This window comes from Sapajus apella, unplaced genomic scaffold (genome assembly GCF_009761245.1).
Source record: "Sapajus apella isolate SASKATOON/1434 unplaced genomic scaffold, GSC_monkey_1.0 scaffold114, whole genome shotgun sequence".
NCBI classification, from domain to species: domain Eukaryota; kingdom Metazoa; phylum Chordata; class Mammalia; order Primates; family Cebidae; genus Sapajus; species Sapajus apella.
Window position 1 is genome coordinate 2,477,381 of NW_022437054.1, and position 20,537 is coordinate 2,497,917.

Consider the following 20,537-nt stretch of genomic DNA (forward strand, 5'->3'; position numbering starts at 1 on the left):
AGAGGCATTCGAGTGCTGGGCTAGCGCAGCTGGGCCGGTGCTAGTCACTGGATGAAGTGGGGGCCTCACCCCAGCATGGCCTTAGCTTCTTTGGAAGGAATGGACCCCTTGGTGGCAGTTGAGGAGAGCCTGTTTGAGGACTTCAGACAGACTTGAGAAGGAGCAAAATTTGTCATTCTTACTCCTTTCTCCATGCCTGCCCACATCTCTTAACCTTCTCCTGGGTCTGCACCCACTTCTTTGGTTCCTCCTCTGGTTGTACTTGGTTATCTTGTCCCCTAGCCTTGCCCCTGGAAAGGCTCAGCTGTGGCTAGCCTTGCCATTAGAAGTGTTTTCGCAGGTGTCTGTGCAAAGCATGGTTATGGGATGGTGAAAGCGGCAGGGTGTGTAGAGTGTTTGGGATTGGAGGCTGTGGGTAGACAGGGGTCTAAGTAGGATCCTTCTGTCTTGGTATGAGATCATGAGGTTCTGGACTGTGGCTGTGAAGGTGAAACTGAAGGAAAGGATAAACAAGAGACTTTGTGAAAGGCAAAATTGCCACAGTTTGGGCAGTTTGGTATCATATGGATGTGGACGTGGAGGATGGGCGTAGAATAAGGTGGAAGGTCTTGCCAACAATGTTGGCAAGCTTTGAGTCAGACCAGGAAAATAAGGGTTTAATCATTAGAGATAAGCACCTACAGAGGGGAAGTGTGGTGACTAGTTTGCTTTTATATATACTTCAGCTGTTGGTGAGACGTAAAGAAGCATCTAAGAAACTGCAGGAAATGGAGAGGTGGGTGCCTTAGGTCCTACTTCCTGTCCTGCCTGTGTGTATATGACAGATGCCAAATTAATTCATGTGTTGGGGCCAGATTTTTTATGTCTAATATGAATGAGATGAAGCTAATTCTAACCAATCCTAAAGTCTCTGCTAGATAGTGATATTCAGTAGGCAGCTGCAAATCTGGAACTGCAACTCAAGGGAGAGAGGTCAGGCTGGAGATAGTGACTGATGCTGGGCAGGCACATTGCTCCTTCTGTAGTTTGGTAAAATTTGTTGAGATTATGCTTATCGTTTATTGAGCCGCAGCATTAGAGATACTGTCCTATGCATGAGGGATTTGTCTTGGAGTAGGTGTGCTGTGCCACTACTTACAGTATAACGTTAATTTTTTAAACTTTTTTTTCCCTCTTAGGGATTGGACTTTAATGTTTATAGTTTATTTGAGCCTAATTTGATTCTTGGTGCTTTTAGGGGTGAAGACTCTACAGGAGTTCTTAGTTACAGAGAATCTTTGTGCACTGGCTTTCTCAGTGCTGGTTGTAGTAGTTTTGTACTTGGGATATGGGTAAATTCAGTCTCCTATGGGGTCGGAATGGCAGGGATCTCTTAAAGCTTGTTTTCTCGTGGCATACACTTTATTTATTTAATTTTCTTCAGCATTTTATTTACTTAGTTGATGATTCAGGCTTCAGCCCTATAAGGGAGGTATCCCTGGGTAGGTACTGGTTATGGCTAAGGCAGGTGGATAGATGCAATATCCAATGGGAGCAGAGGTCCCAGGCTCGAAGAAGGTGGCTGCGGGAGCCCTCATCTAGATGTGCTGAAGTTTTATCAGGGTGAAGACTAGGAGCTACCTCAGTTCCCCTGCCAGGCCAGCAGGAAAGCTGTCTACCTTACAGCCTCACTCCTGTCCCAGTGTTCCAGTTATTCAGATCAGATAGGCACCTCTTTTCATCTGTAGGAATGCTGGTGTTGCAAGTAGAGAGGAATTGTGACTCTGCCTTTCCTGCAGGCCTGAAACTGGGGAGTGTTTCCCCCTGTGAAGCTGCATTCACCATGGATTGTTCCAGGAAGGGTGTCTATAGGTGCATCCTCTGTCGCCCAGGGTGGAGTGCAGGGACATGATTTTAGCTCACTGTAGCCTTGAACTCCTGGGCTCATGCAATCCTCCTGCTTCAGCCTCCTGAGTAGCTGGGAGTATTGGTATAAACCACTGCATCCAGCTAATTAAAAAAACTTTTTTTTAGGCAAGACGTGGTGGCTCATGCCTGTAATCCCAGAACTTTGGGAGACTGAGGCAGGCGAATCACGAGGTCAGGAGATGGAGACCATCCTGGCCAACAGGGTGATACCCCGTCTCTACTAAAAATACAAAAATTAGCCGGGTGTAGTAGCTGCTTGGGAGGCTGAGGTGGGAGAATTGCTTGAACCTGGGAGGTGGAGGTTGCAGTGAGCCAAGATTGCGCCACTGCACTCCAGTCTTTTTTTTTTTTTTAAATAGAGACAGCATCTGTGTTGTCCAGGCTGGGACTTTCTTTTAATAAGTATTTGACTAACAATAGAATGATCATTTATGATGATATCATTCAACCAGAGAACAAGAACAGTGTACTTACCTCTGTGCATCTTCTCCCCAGCCTGTTTGCCTGTCTCTCTTCCCTAACCCCTTTGTGCTGATTATTCTTGTGCCTTTTTGGTAGTTTTAATAGTTCTATAAATGTATGCATGTGGGTATATAATTATGTTTAAACGGATATGTGTTATGTTTGTGTATATGAGTGCATGTTCTAAATTTTTGTTGTGAACAATGGTCTTCCTGTCTTTTTTTCTGTTTGCCGAAGTACCTGTGCAACAAAGAGTCAACTAGTTTTTATAGGCTTGCTTTAAGATTTAGTGGGAATATTTGCATGAAAGTGCTTTATAAGCTGGGATGTGTAACAGCCTACTCAGCTTTGTGTTTTAGAGACGGGGACTAGAATGAAGATGATGTACAGAAAGTAAGGAGACCAGATGGGGAGTTGTTATAAAAATCCAAGAGATGTTAAGAGTCTGTGCATCCGGACATTGTGAAGAGCAAGTTAGATTTGAGAGAGACTGGAGGATGGACATGCCGGGATCCAGAGATTAACTGGACATGTGTTTTGGAGGGAGAGACACATTTTCTCTGGCCTTTCTCTGTCCTAGCTGAAATGTCTAGGTAGATGGTGACACTATTAACTGAGATACAGAAGAGACAGGAGATACGTATTGGAAGGAAAGTGAGTGAGTTCACCTTTTGATAGGTTGAGCTTTAGAACCTTGGAGGGCATCAGTGTGAGAATGTGGTGGAAAGTCAAAAGTATTGAATTTTGAAATGGTAAGGGATGGCCTTCACACCCTGCCAGGGAAGGGTCAGTTAGGAAGGTCGTCCTTCTAGTGAGCTTTTGAATCATGTTTTGCAGATTGTTGACCTGTGAGAGGTCACTGTGTAGGAACACTGAGGGAGGGACCCTGATGGGGAAAAGGTTGATCTGGCTTCAGATTATTTATGTTATTTTTTTTTTTAAAAAAGCACTCTGTTATACTGCTCCTGTGGGTTACAGTAACATGTTGCACCCTGCCTTTATGAGAAACAGAAGAATTGCCAAAAAGAAAGCAAACCTCAAGGCATTTTTCAGGAAAGTTATAGACCAAAGCAGCTCAGGCTGGGAAGCCTCATTCTTCCTTTCATTCTGCATCACACTTTTTGTTTTTGTTTTTTCCCAAAATATGTCTAGGAATACTTAACAGTGTTTTCCAAAATATGTCTAGGAATACTTTCCCATAGGGTGTTCTTTCATAATAAAGAAAAAAACTTCTGCTAAAATTTGGGAAATACTATTTAGTATAATTGTTTCTAAGAAAGTTACCGTGTGTGAATGTGTTAAGTTTCCTGAAAACCAAATTATTCCAACTAATTTAAAAACAGAATTCTTTTTGGTCCTCTAATATGTGTTAAGATCTCATGAAGCCTTGTTATTAGCAGTACACTTTGGAAATGTTGATCAGAAGAATGATTTTGTTTATGTTAATGATCCTGGTTTATCATTTAAAAATTTAAATTATGTTAATGGAGAAATATATTTATTTGTATCTATTTGTAATCACTTAGGAAAAATCTTTTAAGGAAAAATCTTTTAATCCCTTAAATTTTTAAATAAAGTTTTTTACTAAATCTCTGTTCTCTGGAATATTCACTTCTCCAGACAACTTACTTCCTGATAAGAAGATATTACAAGCATTACTTAAGTGAAAAAATTCGATAGAATGTTTTGAATTTACGGTATTAGAGACTGTATTGTTTTTCATAAATCTTTTCTTTTTTTCAGTTATCTGACTGGATCAAGATTGGAGATCTGACTTCTAAAAATTGTCATCTTTTTGTAAACCTTCAATCAAAAGGCTTAAAAGGGGGAGGTAAAATACTGACTTTACCAGAAGTATATGCCATGTTGTCTTGCATAAAGATTGAGTTTGTTAGTTTTTTGAGACTGAGTCTTGCTCTATCGCCCTGGCGTGAGTGCAGTGGCGCAGTCACAGCTCACTGCAACCTCTGCCTCCTGGGTTCAAGTGATTCTTGTCCCTCAGCCTCTGTTCAAGTAATTCTCGTGCCTCAGCCTCCCGAGTAGCTGGATTACAGGTGCCTGCCACCATGCCCAGCTGATTTTTGTATTTTTAGTAGAGATAGAGTTTCACCATGTTGGCCAGGCTGGTCTCAAATTCCTGACCTCAAATGATCCACCTGATTTGGACTCCTAAAGTGCTGGGATTACAGGCATGAACCACCACTCCTGGCCAAGATTGAGTTTTAGCAAAGAAGCAGGGAGTAGAATGGTGGTTGCCAGAGGGTAGGGGGAGGGAGAAATGGGGAGACATGGGTCAAGCGTACAAAGTTTGCTATACAAATAAATAAGATCTGGAGATCTACTGTACAATACAGGGCCCATGAGTAACAGTACTGTATTGTGTACTTTAAAACTTGCCAAGAGGATAGATCTGATGTTAAGTGCTTTTACCATAAAAGTTTAAAAAAGCACAACAGAGGAGATGGGAGGAAACTTTTGGAGATGATGGAAAAGTTTATGGTGCTGACAATGATAGTTTGATGGTTTCATGGTACATGCTTATCTCCAAAGGCATCAAGTTGCAAAATAAATATCTATGCGCTTTTATGTCAGTTGTACTCAATAAAGCTGTTTTAAGAAAGATTGTTTTAAAAATGAAATGAAAGGATACACCATTGGGATAGAATGAGGGGATGTCAGGGCAAGAGGAGGACAAGCGCGGATGGAGCTAGTTGAGTTATAAGAATGAGTGGGATAGAAGTCTGCGGAAACAGAGTCTTGTTTGACCTTGGCCAGAGTGCATGGTTGTACTGAAATGATGCAAATAAATTTATAGTGACAATTTTGCTTTTTAAAGCAGAGATTTCTTTTTACTGATAAACAGATTTTTGAAATGCTGTGTGTCTGAGGCATTACTTCCCTTTTTCTCATTCTTCCTACAGCCTCCTGTCACCTCTCTGAAGGTGGCCTGGTCAGTTGGTGTAAGAATATCTAGTTTAGGCAAGGCTTGAGGGTACTTGAAGTGGAGAGCCATTGAGACAGTGACTGCTGAATTTTACAACAATCAGAACTCTGGCTGAATTTGAGAATATTAAGAATATGATAATAGGCACCACTATCTCTGGCTTATTATTTGTGGCAAAGAGCCACAAAATAAAACCATTTATTTTATTTGCTTTGGAAAATAGCAACACTCAGAAGAATCAGAACACTGGCTGAATTTGAGAATATTAAGAATGTGATAATAGGCACCACTATCTCTGGCTTATTATTTGTGGCAAAGAGCCACAAAATAACACCATTAATTTTATTTGCTTTGGAAAATAGTAACACTCCTCCCCACTGCATCATGCTCTTTGTTTTTGAATTAATAATAGTTATTATATTTTTGAACATTTTTTGAATTTTTATTTGTAGTCCGGTTTAAAAATCTTGAGATTTGATAAAATTGAATCTGCTTTGCTTTCTGCCGAATTGCTTAGTCAGGTAGATTTCTGTACCAGAGTGCTACAGTGAGATACATGCAGCTGTATCTTGTATAGTTATGCTATATCTCGGATTCAAGTCACGAATTGGTGACAGGTCATGGGGTTTTTTTTTCTAACTCATTTAAACTGTGTTCGGTATTTTAGGTCGATTTGGTCAGACAACTCCACCACTTGTTGATTTTCTCAAGGACATTTTGAGAAGATATCCAGAAGGAGGACAGATTCTTAAGGTGGGGCACATGTGTTTCTGTGTGATTTACTTTGATAAAAATGAGATGAAGTAAATTTATTTAGAAGTCCTGTTAGTGTTTAAATTTTTAAAGCGTTGTCTAGATTTGAATGGCTGTATTATACCTCTGTGGCTGCAGTATGTATCAGTGCATCGTTCCATTTGAGAATGGAGTCGGTATAAATATGTGAGGTTTTTGAGGCAAAGAAACGCACTAAGCTACTGGGTTCTGTAATCAGCAGTGTAACTCCAGGAATGTTCTGTGTAGAACATTGTGTGGGCTGTTACACGTCAACCAACCAACCAGCCAAATACATTCTACAATTAGAGAGGCTTGAAGAATGCATGCCCATTGGACTCCTGATTTTAGAGGTTTGCTTTGTTGGGAGGGCTTATTTAATAGGATCATTATTTTATTATTTCTTTTTGTAATATGGTTTTTAGTTTGATTATACTCTTTACAAAACAGGCCAGTCATGGTGGCTCACACCTGTAATCCCAGCACTTTGGGAGGCCAAGGCGGGCAGATCACCTGAGGTCAGGAGTTCGAGACTAGCCTGGCCAACATGGTAAAACTCTGTCTCTACTAAAAGTATAAAAATTAGCAGGGTGTGTTGGTGGGCACCCGTAATCCCAGGTACTGAGGAGGCTGAGGCAGGAGAATCGCTGGAACCTGGGAGGCAGAGGTTGCAGTGAGCCAAGATTGCACCGCTGCACTCCAGCCTGGGCGACGAGAATGAGAGTCTGTCTCAGAAAAACAAACAAAAAACAAAAGAAAAACCAGTAACCATAAAAGAAAGCAATAATAGAAGATACTGCAAAAATTAGATTTTGTGTTTAATAAGAAACTTCCTTAATTGTCAAAGTGGATCAGTTGTTACGCATTTTCCTTCTCATTAGCTTGTTTAGTGTTTATTACGTTCAGTATCTTGGCCCTGATTATGTTTTCTAGTTTAGATTGTAAACTGCTAGGGAATCGGGACTGGATCTCTTTAACTTAGAGAGTCATGCTCAGGTAGGCACTCACTGAGGACTGTTGCATCTTTAGTGATTGTGGTAAGATTGGGCTGTTGAAGCAGTTGCAGTCCATCTTTCAGCATAGGCATCAGTGGTTCACAGAAAGCACATTTGAAAATTGTTTTTGTATTGACTTATTAGGAAAATGAGGACGGAAAGAGTACTGCCTTGAGGTGGTTTTGGGGTAGAAAGAAGTGAATAGAATAAATTTAAAATGAAGGTATAGTGGTAACAGGAGTAGGATGTCATCTGTTCATAAGTGATGGGTGGGATCCTTTCTGAGAAATTAGGAAGGCCTATGGCAAACAGCTGAGGGCTACAACTTCCACTTTGCTTCTTATAGATACATTTGTATTGTAGCCAGCTCAATGTAATCTTTGTTCCTTGGATGTTTTAGTAAATTTGACTGTTTTAGATTTAATAGGAGTCTTAGAAATCACCAAGACCTACACCACCTCCTTCTACGTTGTTTGTGTTTGCTGAAACAGGTCCCAAAGATCTTAGTGACTTGCCCAAGAGCAATACAAAATGTATTGTTGCTGCTTCTCAGAGTTAGTATACAATCTCTGAGGATTACAGTTCAGGGGAAAAGCTTCCCATCCTGTTTTTTTGTTCAACTTGAGAATGATTGGAACCTGGGACTTGGGATTTTATCTTTAGTTTTCTGCCTCTCTGCTCTCTAGACTACACATAAATCACAAATAGATACCTGAATGAAAACAAGGTCGAACATCTAAAGTGCTATCATTTTGTAAGTTAACATTGTGTTTTACTGTCTATTTGATTCTTATTTCCATCCTTCATATTATGATATTCTAATGTAAATAAGATTGTTAATTTTTAGGGATTCTCTGGGATTGAATGAGGCCTAAACAATTAAAAACCTCATGAGAAATAGTTATGTAATAAGGAGGAATCAGTAGCTGATAATGAGGCTGCAGGAGGCATGGCCTAGCTGTTCATGTTTTGGGTGGAATAGCTGGTGGGTACCACACTAGCCCTTTGGGATGTACTGAGTGAACTGAACACAATCTCAAAACTGGCTTTTCACTTCTGCTGCTTCAGTCTTCTTGTAGTTGTTTCATTTCATGTGGGCATTGCCTCATCTCTCTCCTCTGATGTAGGCATCACTGTTAACATTGCTGTAGTATCAGTTAAAGCTCTCTTCACTTATTGCCCATCTCTACCTCCAATTTAGTGATCCCAAGGTTCTGGGGAAGTAAAAAAGCTCTTTTGATGATCATGGGGTTGGATCTTGGAGCTGAATCTTGTTCCAGATTCTGGAGCTCCCTTCAAACTGATCAGAGCCCAGCGTGATGTTGGTAGGTGTGCAGAAGTGATTGGGGTTAGGATTGGAAATTTTGTTGAGGCAAATCTTGCAGTTTGGCCTTTCCTTTCTATATTACAGGGACCTGGTCACCCTTCTACTCACCCACCATTCACCAAACAAATGGTAGTGCTTTCTTCATGAAAGAAGTGAGTCAGTCTTGACCATCAGGAAGCTTTCAGCTTAGTACAAGACAAAAACATGTTCATATCTCAGGCTCTCTAGAAAGCAAGGGTACATACAGATTGCTGTTATTTGGTTTTATTGTTTCCCTAAGAAAAGGTAAGTTTGGTAAGCAAATGACTAAAGAAAAAAAAGGTCTATTTTTGGCAACCACTCAGGCTTAAGTTACCTGCCACACAGGACAATATGTACAACTTTTGGAAATAGAGTAATTTCCTTTGAACAAAAGCTTTGGATAGATTGTAAATATGAGACAGTTATAAATAGGGCCCAGGATTAATTTGCTAAGTGATAGCAAATTAAGATAAACTCTAAGTGCAAATAATTGGAGAAGGACTTTTCAACCATACTGTCACATGTATGTAACAATTACTTTCAGTAGTAACCTCACCAGATCTTAAAGGTAATGTTGCAAATAGTGGGTTTCCTTTATTTAAGTATATTGACTTTTTAAATATTGTAGATAAATACAAAGATGGGCAGTAGATTACTATGTTATTAATTACTATTTTTTGGTATATTTTATGGTTAGGAATTAATTCAGAATGCAGAAGATGCTGGGGCCACAGAAGTTAAATTTTTATATGATGAAACTCAATATGGAACAGAGACTCTTTGGTCAAAAGATATGGCACCATATCAGGGTAAGAATCAATAATTAGGAACAAGTTTTATTGTATGCACTAACAGGCAGTTTTTAATGATTTCTAATGCTTTGTTTAATGAACAGTTTAATGATCATTTGTACTTTTTGGCATGTTTATTTCCACTTCTTCGGATGTTTTTTTTTCTGCTTTTGGTGGGAAGGTATCTCTGCCAGTTGGTATTTTTAGAGAACAAAGAATAAAATCTGAAAACTCAAAACAAAATGACAAGCAATGTAATGACCAAAGCCTCTTATTCTATTCAAACAACTCGTATTTTATATTATCAGTAGGATAAAGGGACACCATTTGTGTATAGTAACACTTTCCTGCATTTGGAAAGATGTTGTGAGAGGCTGTGCTTTTGTGTATTTTCGTTTTACGAGTACCCTTGACACTGTTTTGAAGTTGGTGGGAAGAAAGATTGAAGGAGAGGAGAGAACAAGGAAAATGAGAGGAAAGATGATAAAGCCATAAACTAATAAATTATTGATTGAATAAGAGAATCATAACCAATAGACTCCTAATATCTCACTTCTACTCTGGGGAGCTTTGTGTCAAAAAGAATGTTCATAAGTTTTAATGTACTTCTGGTTGGCTTTGATGGCACCTGCCTGTAATCCTAGCACTTTGGGAGGCTGAGGCAGGCGGATCACTTGAGGTCAGGAGTTTGAGACCAGCCTGACCAACATGGCGAAAACCCATCTCTACTAAAAATACAAAGGTTAGCCACATGTAGTGGCGGGCACCTGTAATCCCAGCTAGTCGGGAGGCTGAGGCCGGAGAATTGCTTGAACCTGGGAGGGGGAGGTTGCAGTGAGTCGAAATTGTTCCAGCTAAGGCAAAAGAGTGAAACTCCCATTTAAAAAAAAAAAAAATTTTAGTATACCTCTGAAGTCATTGTGAATGACTGTGTGATAGAAAGTTACTAAGAAAAAGTGGGATCAGTTCAGACTTTCTGAGACAGCTTTTTAAAGAGATGTAAGTCATGTATTTTTAAAAAGATGTTTTATGATTTAGGAGGCCAGTTAACATTGTTAATTAAAAATATAACATACATTATGTCTTATATAGTCATTCTTAGCTCACATTTATCATTTGAAAGATGTACTTTCTATATTCTATAAAAAAGAGGTGTGTGGGACATAACATCAAGAGGTGTGTGTTCTGGTCCTGACTGCCGCTACCTTGGTGATGGATCGGTCATCACAGAGGTCAGATCATTTTTATATGAGGATTAGCTTGCAAGGTATCTTGTCTCTAAGAGCCTATGACTTAATGTAACATTGGATTCAAGGGACTTCAGGTTAAGTCCTGATCCTACATAGTACTACCCTGTTCTATAGCCCTCAAGGCACTGGTGCACTCAGTGGCAGCTCTGACCCCCATACTGACTTACTGCTTGCCTGCAAGTTGTATAAGAAAATTTTTCTCCCAGATATTTTGAGGATTATATGAGATGATATATGTGATAATGTTTCATACCTGGTGTCCTACTGATGATGATATGTGCTGTAGTAAAAGTAACAGTGTAAGGAGGTCCTACGATTTTTTTGCTTCTAGCCTTGACTTCGCCTTGTTTTAAAAAACGTTTGAAACTAGATAATTTTGCTGAGTTATGCTGAAGTATATTTAGAGATAGGCTTTTCGAAAGTGGCCAATTTAAAATAGATATGGTCTGGACATGGTGGCTCACGCCTGTAATCCCAGCACTTTGGGAGGCTGAGGTGGGCAGGTCACCTGAGGTCAGGAATGCGAGACCAGCCTGGCCAATGTGATGAAACCCCATCTCTACTAAAAATACAAAAATTAGCCAGATGTGGTGACGGACATCTGTAATCCCAGCTACTTGGGAGGCTGAGGTGGGAGAATCGCCTGAGCCTGGGAGGCAGAGGTTTCAGTGAGCCGAGATTGCACCATTACACTCCAGCCTGGGCAACAAGAGTGAGAAACTCTGTCTCAAAAATAAATGCAGAAATAAATAATAAATGTGGGCCAGGCACATTGGCTTATGCCTGTAATCCCAGCACTTTGGGAGGCCGAGGCAGGTGGATCACCTGAGGTCAGGAGTTCGAAACCAACCTGGCCAATGTGGTGAAATCCTGTCTCTACTAAAAATACAAAAATTAGCTGGGCATGGTGATGATGCACACTTGTAATCCCAGCTACTCGGGAAGCCAAGGCAGGAGAATTACTTGAAGCTGGGAGGCGGACATTGCAGTGACCTGAGATCTCACCTCTGTACTCCAGGCTGGGTGACAGAGTGAGACTCTGTCTTAAAAAAAAGTGGATATATTATATAAAAGGTGGCAGTGATCTTTGATATCTCTATTTAAGAAACATTTATTGGAGAGCCTACCAGGCTCTTGTGTATTTGAGAATGTCTTTCTTTTGCACTCAGATGTGAGCAGTCATCTTGTATCATGGCTTTTTTCCTTTACTGGCACTTCGTTTTACAGCCAAAAACTCTTAAGGCCAACTTTTTTTGTTCATGTTTATATAATGAGTTAATAAAAGACTCAGATTGTCAAATCACATGCACAAGGATGAGAACTCTCACTCAGTATGACACACTTTACTAAGGATTTCAAGGACATGGCTGATTGCAAGACACAGGTGAAAGAAGTATGGAGAGTCCCTTTGTGCTACACTAGGGCACACCTTGGCCTGGATCTCACGGAGCTGGTTTCTGAGTGATGCACACAGACCACCACTGACACAACGGGAGCTATTTCAGTCATAAAACATGTACATTATTTTCTCTGATAATCAACCTAACTTACAACATTTTCGAGGGGATTATGCCTCATAAATGTGTGAATTCCAAGCTTATTTCCAATAAGCAACCTTCGTAAAGTATCCAGTAGCTAAGGGCTCTCTTCCTAGTAAACACTGTGTATGTGCTTGCCTAGAGGTCTGTCATCAGCATGTTTATAGTGAGATTTGGCTGGGTCATCTCTTTCTTTCTTGGCTATTCCCTGGAGAAAGGGGGAAATAGACTGCAGGCCTGCTGCCAGCCCTTTCCTTCCCAGACAGCCTTTTTATTTTTCTCTCAGGATATTTATTCCTTCCCACCCCCGCCAAGACGGAGGTTTGCTCTTGTTGCCCAGGCTGGAGTGCAGTGGTGCGATCTCGGCTCTCTGCAACCTCCGCCTTGAGGTTCAAGTGATTTTCCTGCCTAAGCCTCCTGAGTAGCTGGGATTACACATGCCCACCACCATGCCCAGCTAATTTTTTATTTTTAGCAGTGATAATAATTTTTTATTTTTTATTTTTAGGGGTTTCACCATGTTGGACAGGCTGGTCCCAAACTCCTGACCTCAGGTGATCCACCCTCCTCGGCCTCCTAAAGTACTGGGATTACAGATGTGAGCCTCCACGCCCGGCCAGGATGTTTGTTCCTTTCTTATCTCACTTTTAGAACCAAGAACATATCGTTTTGGTCAGAGTACATACAGGCTATTTTAAAATTGATCTTGATAATAGAAGCAGAGAGTGAACCTGTGAGACTGAGTTGATTAGAGCAAAGGCAAAATACTGCATCTCTCCTAATTCCAGGATGAATATGATCAGAATTATACCTTGATTAAAAACATTAAATGATAACTAGATTCTTTCTGCCCCCAGACTTCTCCAAGTTCTCTACTGAGGAGGGCTGTCCGTGTGCACTGTTTGGTTCTGCCACTGAGCAGCCAGGGTGTAAGGAAAGCTCCAGGGCCCAGAGCACAGGACAGCTGCACTCATATATGTATCCTCTTCGCAGGAGTTGCACTGAGGTTGTAGGATGAGAGAGCAGTTCTGACAGTCAAAAAACCTTGGAGAGTGGGGGCTCATGCCTGTAATCCCAGCACTTTGGGAGGCAGAGGTGGGTGGATCATCTGAGGTCAGGAGTTCGAGACCAGCCTAACCAATATGGTGAAATCCCATCTCTATTAAAAATACAAAAATTAGGCAGGTGTGTTGATGCGCGACTGTAGTCTCAGCTACTTGGGAGGCTGAGACGGGAGAATTGCTTGAACCCAGGAGGTGCAGGTTGCAGTGAGCTGAGATTGGGTCACCGCACTCCATCCTGGGCGACAGAGTGAGACTCTGTCTCACAAAAAAGAAAAAAAAAAACTTGGAGATTGGGGATCTGAGGGGGATTTTTTTTTCATGCAAAACACTTAGTTATTTGCATTTGTTAAGACAAGGGCCTATGATTTTGGAATTTAACAAATGCTTCTATAAGCAGGCAGTAAGGGGTCAGCTCTGCAGTGTTCCAGTTGACAGTGGGAAGGAGGGTGGGTGTTCCTTCAGGCAGGTGGACTGTGTTCCTGGTAATGTCATGTGGGTGTGTCCCCTGCTGAATTTTTAAGATTTCCCTCCACAGACCCTGTAGTTATTCAGATTCTTTTGAGATTCTGGCAAGAGGTTCATTTTCAAGCCTGGTGTTCAGTGTTACGACTTTTTATGGTCCCTTTTTTTTTCTTTTTTTGTCTTTGTAGATACTTTTAGTGGACATTTGGAACCAGACACTGCTTGCTAGATGCCATTTTAAGTTAGCTGTTGGGTAGGAACAAAATATTTACTTTATTACTATTCCTGTAATATTTATGTAAAATTACATGTTACATTACATATAGACTGACAGTATCATATACTCATAATGATTATAACAACAGTAATGGTAGCTGATGTTTTTAGGATCTGCTCTGCTGGGCTCTGGGCTGAGCCCTGTATTTGTGCTGTCTCATTGGGTCCTCAGCACTCTTGCAGTGGACAGCCATTCTTATCCTTGTGCAGATGAGAAACTGAGCCTTTGTGGCTTTAGTTTCTGGAAGTGCTGTAGCTATGACTGGAGAGCTGGGCCTGACATCCTGACCCCAGAGTCCCTACTCTACTCTGTGATTGTCCTTTCCAGAAAGCCTTTACAGCCTCGACTGTTTGCATGTTCCAACTTTGACTATTTTAAAAATAGTAATCATGCCGTTTTTGTAAAACAAACTAGGTCACATCCCCATGTCTGTCCTTGAATTGATGGGAGCATGAGGAGAGGCTTCTGGGGGTGCTGGGAGTGCCCTATATACCCCATGTGAGTGGAGATGACACAGGTTCATCTGCTTTGTAGGAATTCATCAAGCTGCATCCTCAAGATCGTCATACTTTATTGTATATATGTTACACTTCAGTACCTTTTTGAATGAAAAATATTAATCATCTTTAAAGTATGATGAGTGAATATAGTTGAATATATTCAAAAGAATGTTAGAGATTCTGAAGATTGGCCTCACAAAATGGAGTTTCAAAAATATTTTGTGCAGAAATATTTTATAAATATTACTTTTTGAAGGAATTACTTTGGAGATGGGTGATATTTTACATAGATAGGTGATATAATTGCGGTATTATTTAAACATTTGTCATGTTAATGGTTTTAAAAATCATACAAGTAATGCCTTGTATAGAAAAATCTAGAGGCTGATGAAAAAACCTCAAACACTTATAAGGTGATTATTAATCTTACTAAAGGATTATTTTTCATATTATGAAATAATAAAATTTGTTTATTTATTTTATTTTTTTGTTTTTTTGAGGCAGAGTTTTGCTCTTGTTGCCTAGGCTGGAATGCAGTAGTGTGATCTTGGCTCACCACAACCTCTGCCTCCCAGGTTCAAGTGATTCTCCTGCCTCAGCTTCCTGAGTAGCTGGGATTACAGGCATGCGCCACCTTGCCTGGCTAATTTTGTATTTTTAGTAGAGACAGGGTTTCTCCATGTTTGTCAGGCTAGTCTTGAACTCCTGACCTCAGGTGATCTGCCCGCCTCAGCCTCCCAAAGTGCTGGATTACAGGGATGAGCCACCGCGCCTGTCTGATTTCTTTATTTTTTAAAATAAATTTTATTGTGTATGTTTTAGGCATACAACATGTTATTTGATATATGTGTGTGTGTATGGTAAAATGGTTCTGTATATATTGAAGCAAATTAACATATCATCTCACATAGTTTCTTTAGATAGCAAGTCTCCATAATATATTCCTTTTTCTTTCTTTCTTTTTAAATTGAGACAGAATCTTGCTCTGTCACCTAGGCTGGAGTACAGTGGTGCAACCTTGGCTTACTGAAGCCTCTGCCTCCCAGGTTAAAGCAGTTCTTCTGCGAGTAGCTGAGATTACAGGTGCATGCTATGGTGCCTGGCTAATTTTTTGTATTTTTTAGTAGAGATGGGGTTTCACCATGTTGGCTAGGCTGGTCTCGAACTCCTGACGTCAGGTGATCTACATGCCTCAGCCTACCAGAGTGCTGGGATGCTGGGATTACAGGCATGAGCCATCGCACCCTGCCCATATTTTCATACATTTTATGGAATATATGAAATATTATATACTTATTTGGTAAATATTTTCCATTTACCAAAAAAAGATTTAGATATACTATTTAGAACAAATTTCACATAGAGTAGTAACTGACTGATTTTCTTGTTTGCCTTACGTTTTTGGGTAGCTGAGGAACTTTTAATTTTTCTTTTTTGGATTTTTGGCCAACAATACTATATTTCTTCTGCTGCTAATTTTTGCCTCAGTGTATGTCTTAAATTTTATTGTAAAAACACTTAGAATTATAGTGTGGAATTCAGTGACTATTCACTCCTCTCTATATTCCCTTTGAATAAGAGATTTTGTATAGAGGAACTTTTGAGATAGAACGGAACACTCTGGTGTCTTTCTGAATACCTGCCTGCGCATTTTCATACCTAGGGCCAGCTCTGTATGTGTACAACAACGCGGTTTTCACCCCAGAGGACTGGCATGGCATTCAAGAAATAGCAAGAAGCAGGAAAAAGGATGACCCTCTGAAGGTTGGAAGATTTGGAATTGGGTTTAATTCTGTCTATCATATAACAGGTAGAGTATTAGGCTTTTCAGCCTTGGTATTAGAAAATATTTTATCCTTCATTCTGTAATATATTTGGTTAATTTCAGAGATGGCACTCTTTAAGTGACATCTTACCCAAATTCTTCTGTCAGTAGCAGGAGCTATGTCAATTAAATATCACTGCATATTGAATTTTCTGAAATTGCCATGGTAACTATACCAAAGTTTTACTTCATCATGTGATGCCAAAAGTTAACATTTTCATGATCTAGTGGAATCAGGGTAATATATTAAGTCATTTGATGTGAAATTTGAAATGTAGCTTTTGAACACGAAGTTTTTACTCTGAAAACTTTCAAAACTGCAACTCTTTAAGAGTCAAACAAACTGAGTGTCACAGATCTTCTTGTACATGTTTCTAAATATCAGAAGGTTAAAGAGGAAGGCATAATATCTAATGGTATTAAATAACAAAGTGAAAATCTTTGAGGTGATCTGGTATCTCTTATTTTCCTCTGTCATTCTACTCTTCTTAGACTTACAAGCATTCTAAAGATTACTTTGAAGTCATATTTTTAATATAGAAAGAATATGAGGTTTCTGGTTCCTAGTTATAGGAAATACTTAGGTATCTGTAAGAGTATATGGCTGCTGTAGAATGAAAGTTCTTAGTACTTACTACAGTTTTGCAATAAACATTTTTGTAATGGAGTTGGTCCTTTTTGTTTAGTTTCAAACTGTATCTTGCAGGAGAAGGAGAGATTGCACAGGCAGGGCTATCACTGTAGCCAAGATGACCATATACTTTATTATTCATACTGGGACATGTGTGAGAGTGAAAGAGGGTGGTGCTATTCTCTGACAACTGGCCTGAATTGGGACTGCCCGGGGCAAGTGGGAAGTAGGGTAATCCCAACTGTAGCCAAATTTTAGTAAGCCTGTTGCATTTATATTCATATGCATATATTCTATTAAATAATATTGACTGATTTATAAATCATATAATAAAAAATTCTATATTAAAATATTATGATTATTATCTATGAATATCAATAGTCAGTGTGTCCACCACTTTGCAAGGTATCCCTCAGGTCTGTGCCATGTAGTAGTTTGTAAATGTTGTGGGGCAGAGATGTGAGTAGCAAAAGTTGGAGGCTTAAGCAGGAATGAACTGTGGTGTGAGAGCCCAACTGATTGCCCAGCACCTGTGTGGTTTTGATTGCTAGTTTAGAATAAGCACATTTGTATGGAACATTAATGGAGGACTGTTCTCTAAACTGAGGATTTGAGAAGGTCCTAGGTCATGCTTATATCTTGTCAGGAAGCCGTCTGGCCTGATTTCATTCATGGGGGTATGACCCTGTACCTTGGCTTGGGAGCAGGAGTGAGTGTTCCCTAGACTCCAGTGTTAATGAATTTAGCCACATGGTTGGTGGACATGACATTTGCTCACTTAAGATACTCAGGAGTTTAGGAGTTGGTATTGGTGACAGCTGAAGCTGTGCTTGACGAACGTAGGTACTAAAGATTGACTTCACTGGAGTTGAATCTTGCAGGAAGCTGAAGTGCTAAGTCAGCATGTGAAACAAACATATGTCACATCACCCTTGGGAGATCGTCACCAAAGCACACTGGGGGGGAATTTCTCACATCACAGTGGGTCTCACACATCTGGTTTTTCTGCCAGTTTTGGAATACTACTCTGTCTTTGGTTGAGGAACAGGTGAAGCAGTTGGTATCAATTTAGAGTCCGTGTTATACAAAGGATGGGTATCTCAGTACTGTAATTAGGCTCCATGTGGTAAGATGCTCCCAGCACAAGAAGTGAGGCAGAGGCAGAGAGGTTAAGACCACTTGAGGAAATGCACATCATGAGCTTCAGGGCAGGCGTTCATTGAGCAACACAGTGGGCAGAGTCGCCTGTGTTGTACTACTCACTCTCTCTTTTCAGAGTCTATGCTGAATTTGTAAAGCTGAGCATAGGATGCAGCCCTGTTTTGTTGAATTGGGCTCACGTGGTGGGGGCTGAGTGTAGATATCCTAGTACTCTGCCCATCTTTTGTGTAATGATTTTTGAAGATGTATCCTAGGTTTTCACAATAATTATGCAAAGTCTGTATGCCTGGCATTTGTTATTGGATTGAATCAAAAGAGAAATCATTTTTCATGTTCAGAGAATTACATTTCCAAAGGTAAATTAAGTTTGTGTTTCGATAAATCTCTTTTGGAGTCATTTTATGGCACATGCTTTTTCAAATGTCATCTTTTGATGATAACTATGCTTATTTATTATAATTGTAATCATAATTGTCCCTAAAATTTCAGAGTTGATCATGACTTAAATTTTTCTTTACAGATGTTCCTTGTATCTTTAGTGGTGACCAGATTGGGATGCTAGATCCTCATCAAACACTTTTTGGCCCACATGAATCAGGCCAATGTTGGAATCTCAAAGATGACAGCAAAGAAATTAGTGAACTTTCAGACCAATTTGCACCATTTATTGGCATTTTTGGAAGCACCAAGGAAACGTTTATGAATGGCAGTTTTCCAGGAACATTTTTCCGTTTCCCTCTTCGCCTGCAACCTTCACAGCTTAGTAGTAACCTCTACAATAAGCAGAAAGTTCTTGAGTTGTTTGAGTCTTTTAGGGCAGATGCTGACACAGTGCTGCTTTTTCTGAAAAGTGTACAGGATGTCTCCTTGTATGTCCGAGAGACTGATGGAACAGAGAAACTAGTGTTTAGAGTGACTTCAAGTGAGAGTAAGGCACTGAAACATGAGCGGCCGAATTCTATAAAGATTCTAGGCACTGCTATAAGTAACTATTGTAAAAAGACTCCAAACGATAACATCACCTGTGTAACATATCATGTAAATATCATTTTGGAAGAGGAGAGTATTAAGGATGCACAGAAAACATCTTGGTTGGTGTGTAACAGTGTGGGTGGGCGAGGGATTAGTAGTAAGCTTGACTCTTTAGCTGATGAACTGAAATTTGTCCCAATCATTGGAATAGCCATGCCTTTATCAAGCAGAGATGATGAAACAGAAGGAGCAACGTCTGATTTCTCAGGAAAAGCATTTTGTTTTCTTCCTTTACCACCTGGTGAGGAAAGCAGAACAGGCCTCCCAGTTCACATCAGTGGGTTCTTTGGCCTGACTGACAACCGCAGGAGCATAAAATGGAAAGAGCTGGACCAGTGGAGAGACCCGGCAGCCTTATGGAATGAGTTTCTTGTCATGAATGTTGTCCCCAAAGCTTATGCTACTCTGATCTTAGATTCAATAAAACGTCTGGAGACAGAGAAGACCTCTGATTTTCCTTTGTCAGTTGATGTTATCTATAAGCTTTGGCCTGAGGCGAGCAAAGTCAAGGTGCACTGGCAACCGGTGTTACAGCCTCTGTTCAGCGAGCTGTTGCAGAATGCAGTGATTTATTCAATTAGCCATGATTGGGTCAGGTTGGAGCAGGTATACTTCTCAGAACTTGATGAAAATTTGGAATACACAAAAACTGTGCTCAACTACCTCCAGAGCTCAGGGAAGCAGATTGCCAAGGTACCAGGGAATGTGAATGCTGCTGTTCAGCTCGTGGCTGCCTCTGGCGCAACACCTTTGAGGAAGGTGACACCTGCATGGGTGCGGCAGGTGCTGCGGAAGTGTGCACACCTGGGCAGTGCTGAAGAAAAGCTTCACCTTCTAGAATTTGTGCTTTCTGACCAAGCCTACAGTGAGCTGCTTGGGTTGGAGCTGCTCCCTTTACAAAATGGCAGTTTTGTCCCCTTCTCCTCATCTGTATCAGACCAAGATGTCATTTATATTACCTCAGCAGAATATCCAAGGTAGGGGTCCCCCTTCTAACATTTCCTGTTCACTCTTAGGGTCTCCCTGCTCCTGCTCACTGTTAGAGTCCTTTATTGTGAAATTCAGTGGTTTTCTATGTTGATTTTGTAGTTAGGAAGACTTCTGCAGAAGTACATTGTTAAATACCAAAGGATACATTTAGTATTCTAAAGTGAAAAAGTATTCAGATGTTTTTCTTGGAAATTTCAATAACAGAATACTGAAAACAGTGATTATAAAGTGAAAATAATAGCAAGGCCCGATTAGTCACTAATGAATTATTTTAATGACATTTAAATTAATGAAAAATAGTATATTAAGTAATTCTTTATAAACGAGGGTGTGTACTGGAATTTCAGAAATAAAATTTTACTGTAAGATGTTTAGAATATTCCTGAATTTGGGTGGGGTACATGATGCCCTCATGTTTTAAAGCAAAGTCTAGGTACTAATTTGATCAAATATATTATAATTTGATTTGATGTGTGCATTATAATTTATGTAAAATAAAATAGTTGGCTTAACTGACTTGAAAATATGTGATCGATTTTTTAAAATCTTGGAATCGTTGGAAGATTATGATAATTGCTGTTCTTTTCC

The 20,537-nt window shown here is 40.0% G+C and overlaps 1 protein-coding gene across 4 annotated transcripts in view; it reads left to right on the top strand.

Moving 5' to 3' along the window:
• SACS (sacsin molecular chaperone) overlaps positions 1 to 20,537 on the top strand; it is a 100,493-nt gene that overhangs the window by 54,313 nt on the left and 25,643 nt on the right. For all 4 annotated transcript variants that reach the window (XM_032260091.1, XM_032260094.1, XM_032260092.1 and 1 more), the window contains 5 exons: positions 4,114 to 4,201; positions 5,982 to 6,067; positions 9,126 to 9,237; positions 15,974 to 16,120; positions 18,448 to 19,936. In XM_032260091.1, the coding sequence (XP_032115982.1) occupies positions 4,114 to 4,201; positions 5,982 to 6,067; positions 9,126 to 9,237; positions 15,974 to 16,120; positions 18,448 to 19,936 (1,922 nt within the window). The remainder of the gene's footprint in view (positions 1 to 4,113; positions 4,202 to 5,981; positions 6,068 to 9,125; positions 9,238 to 15,973; positions 16,121 to 18,447; positions 19,937 to 20,537) is intronic.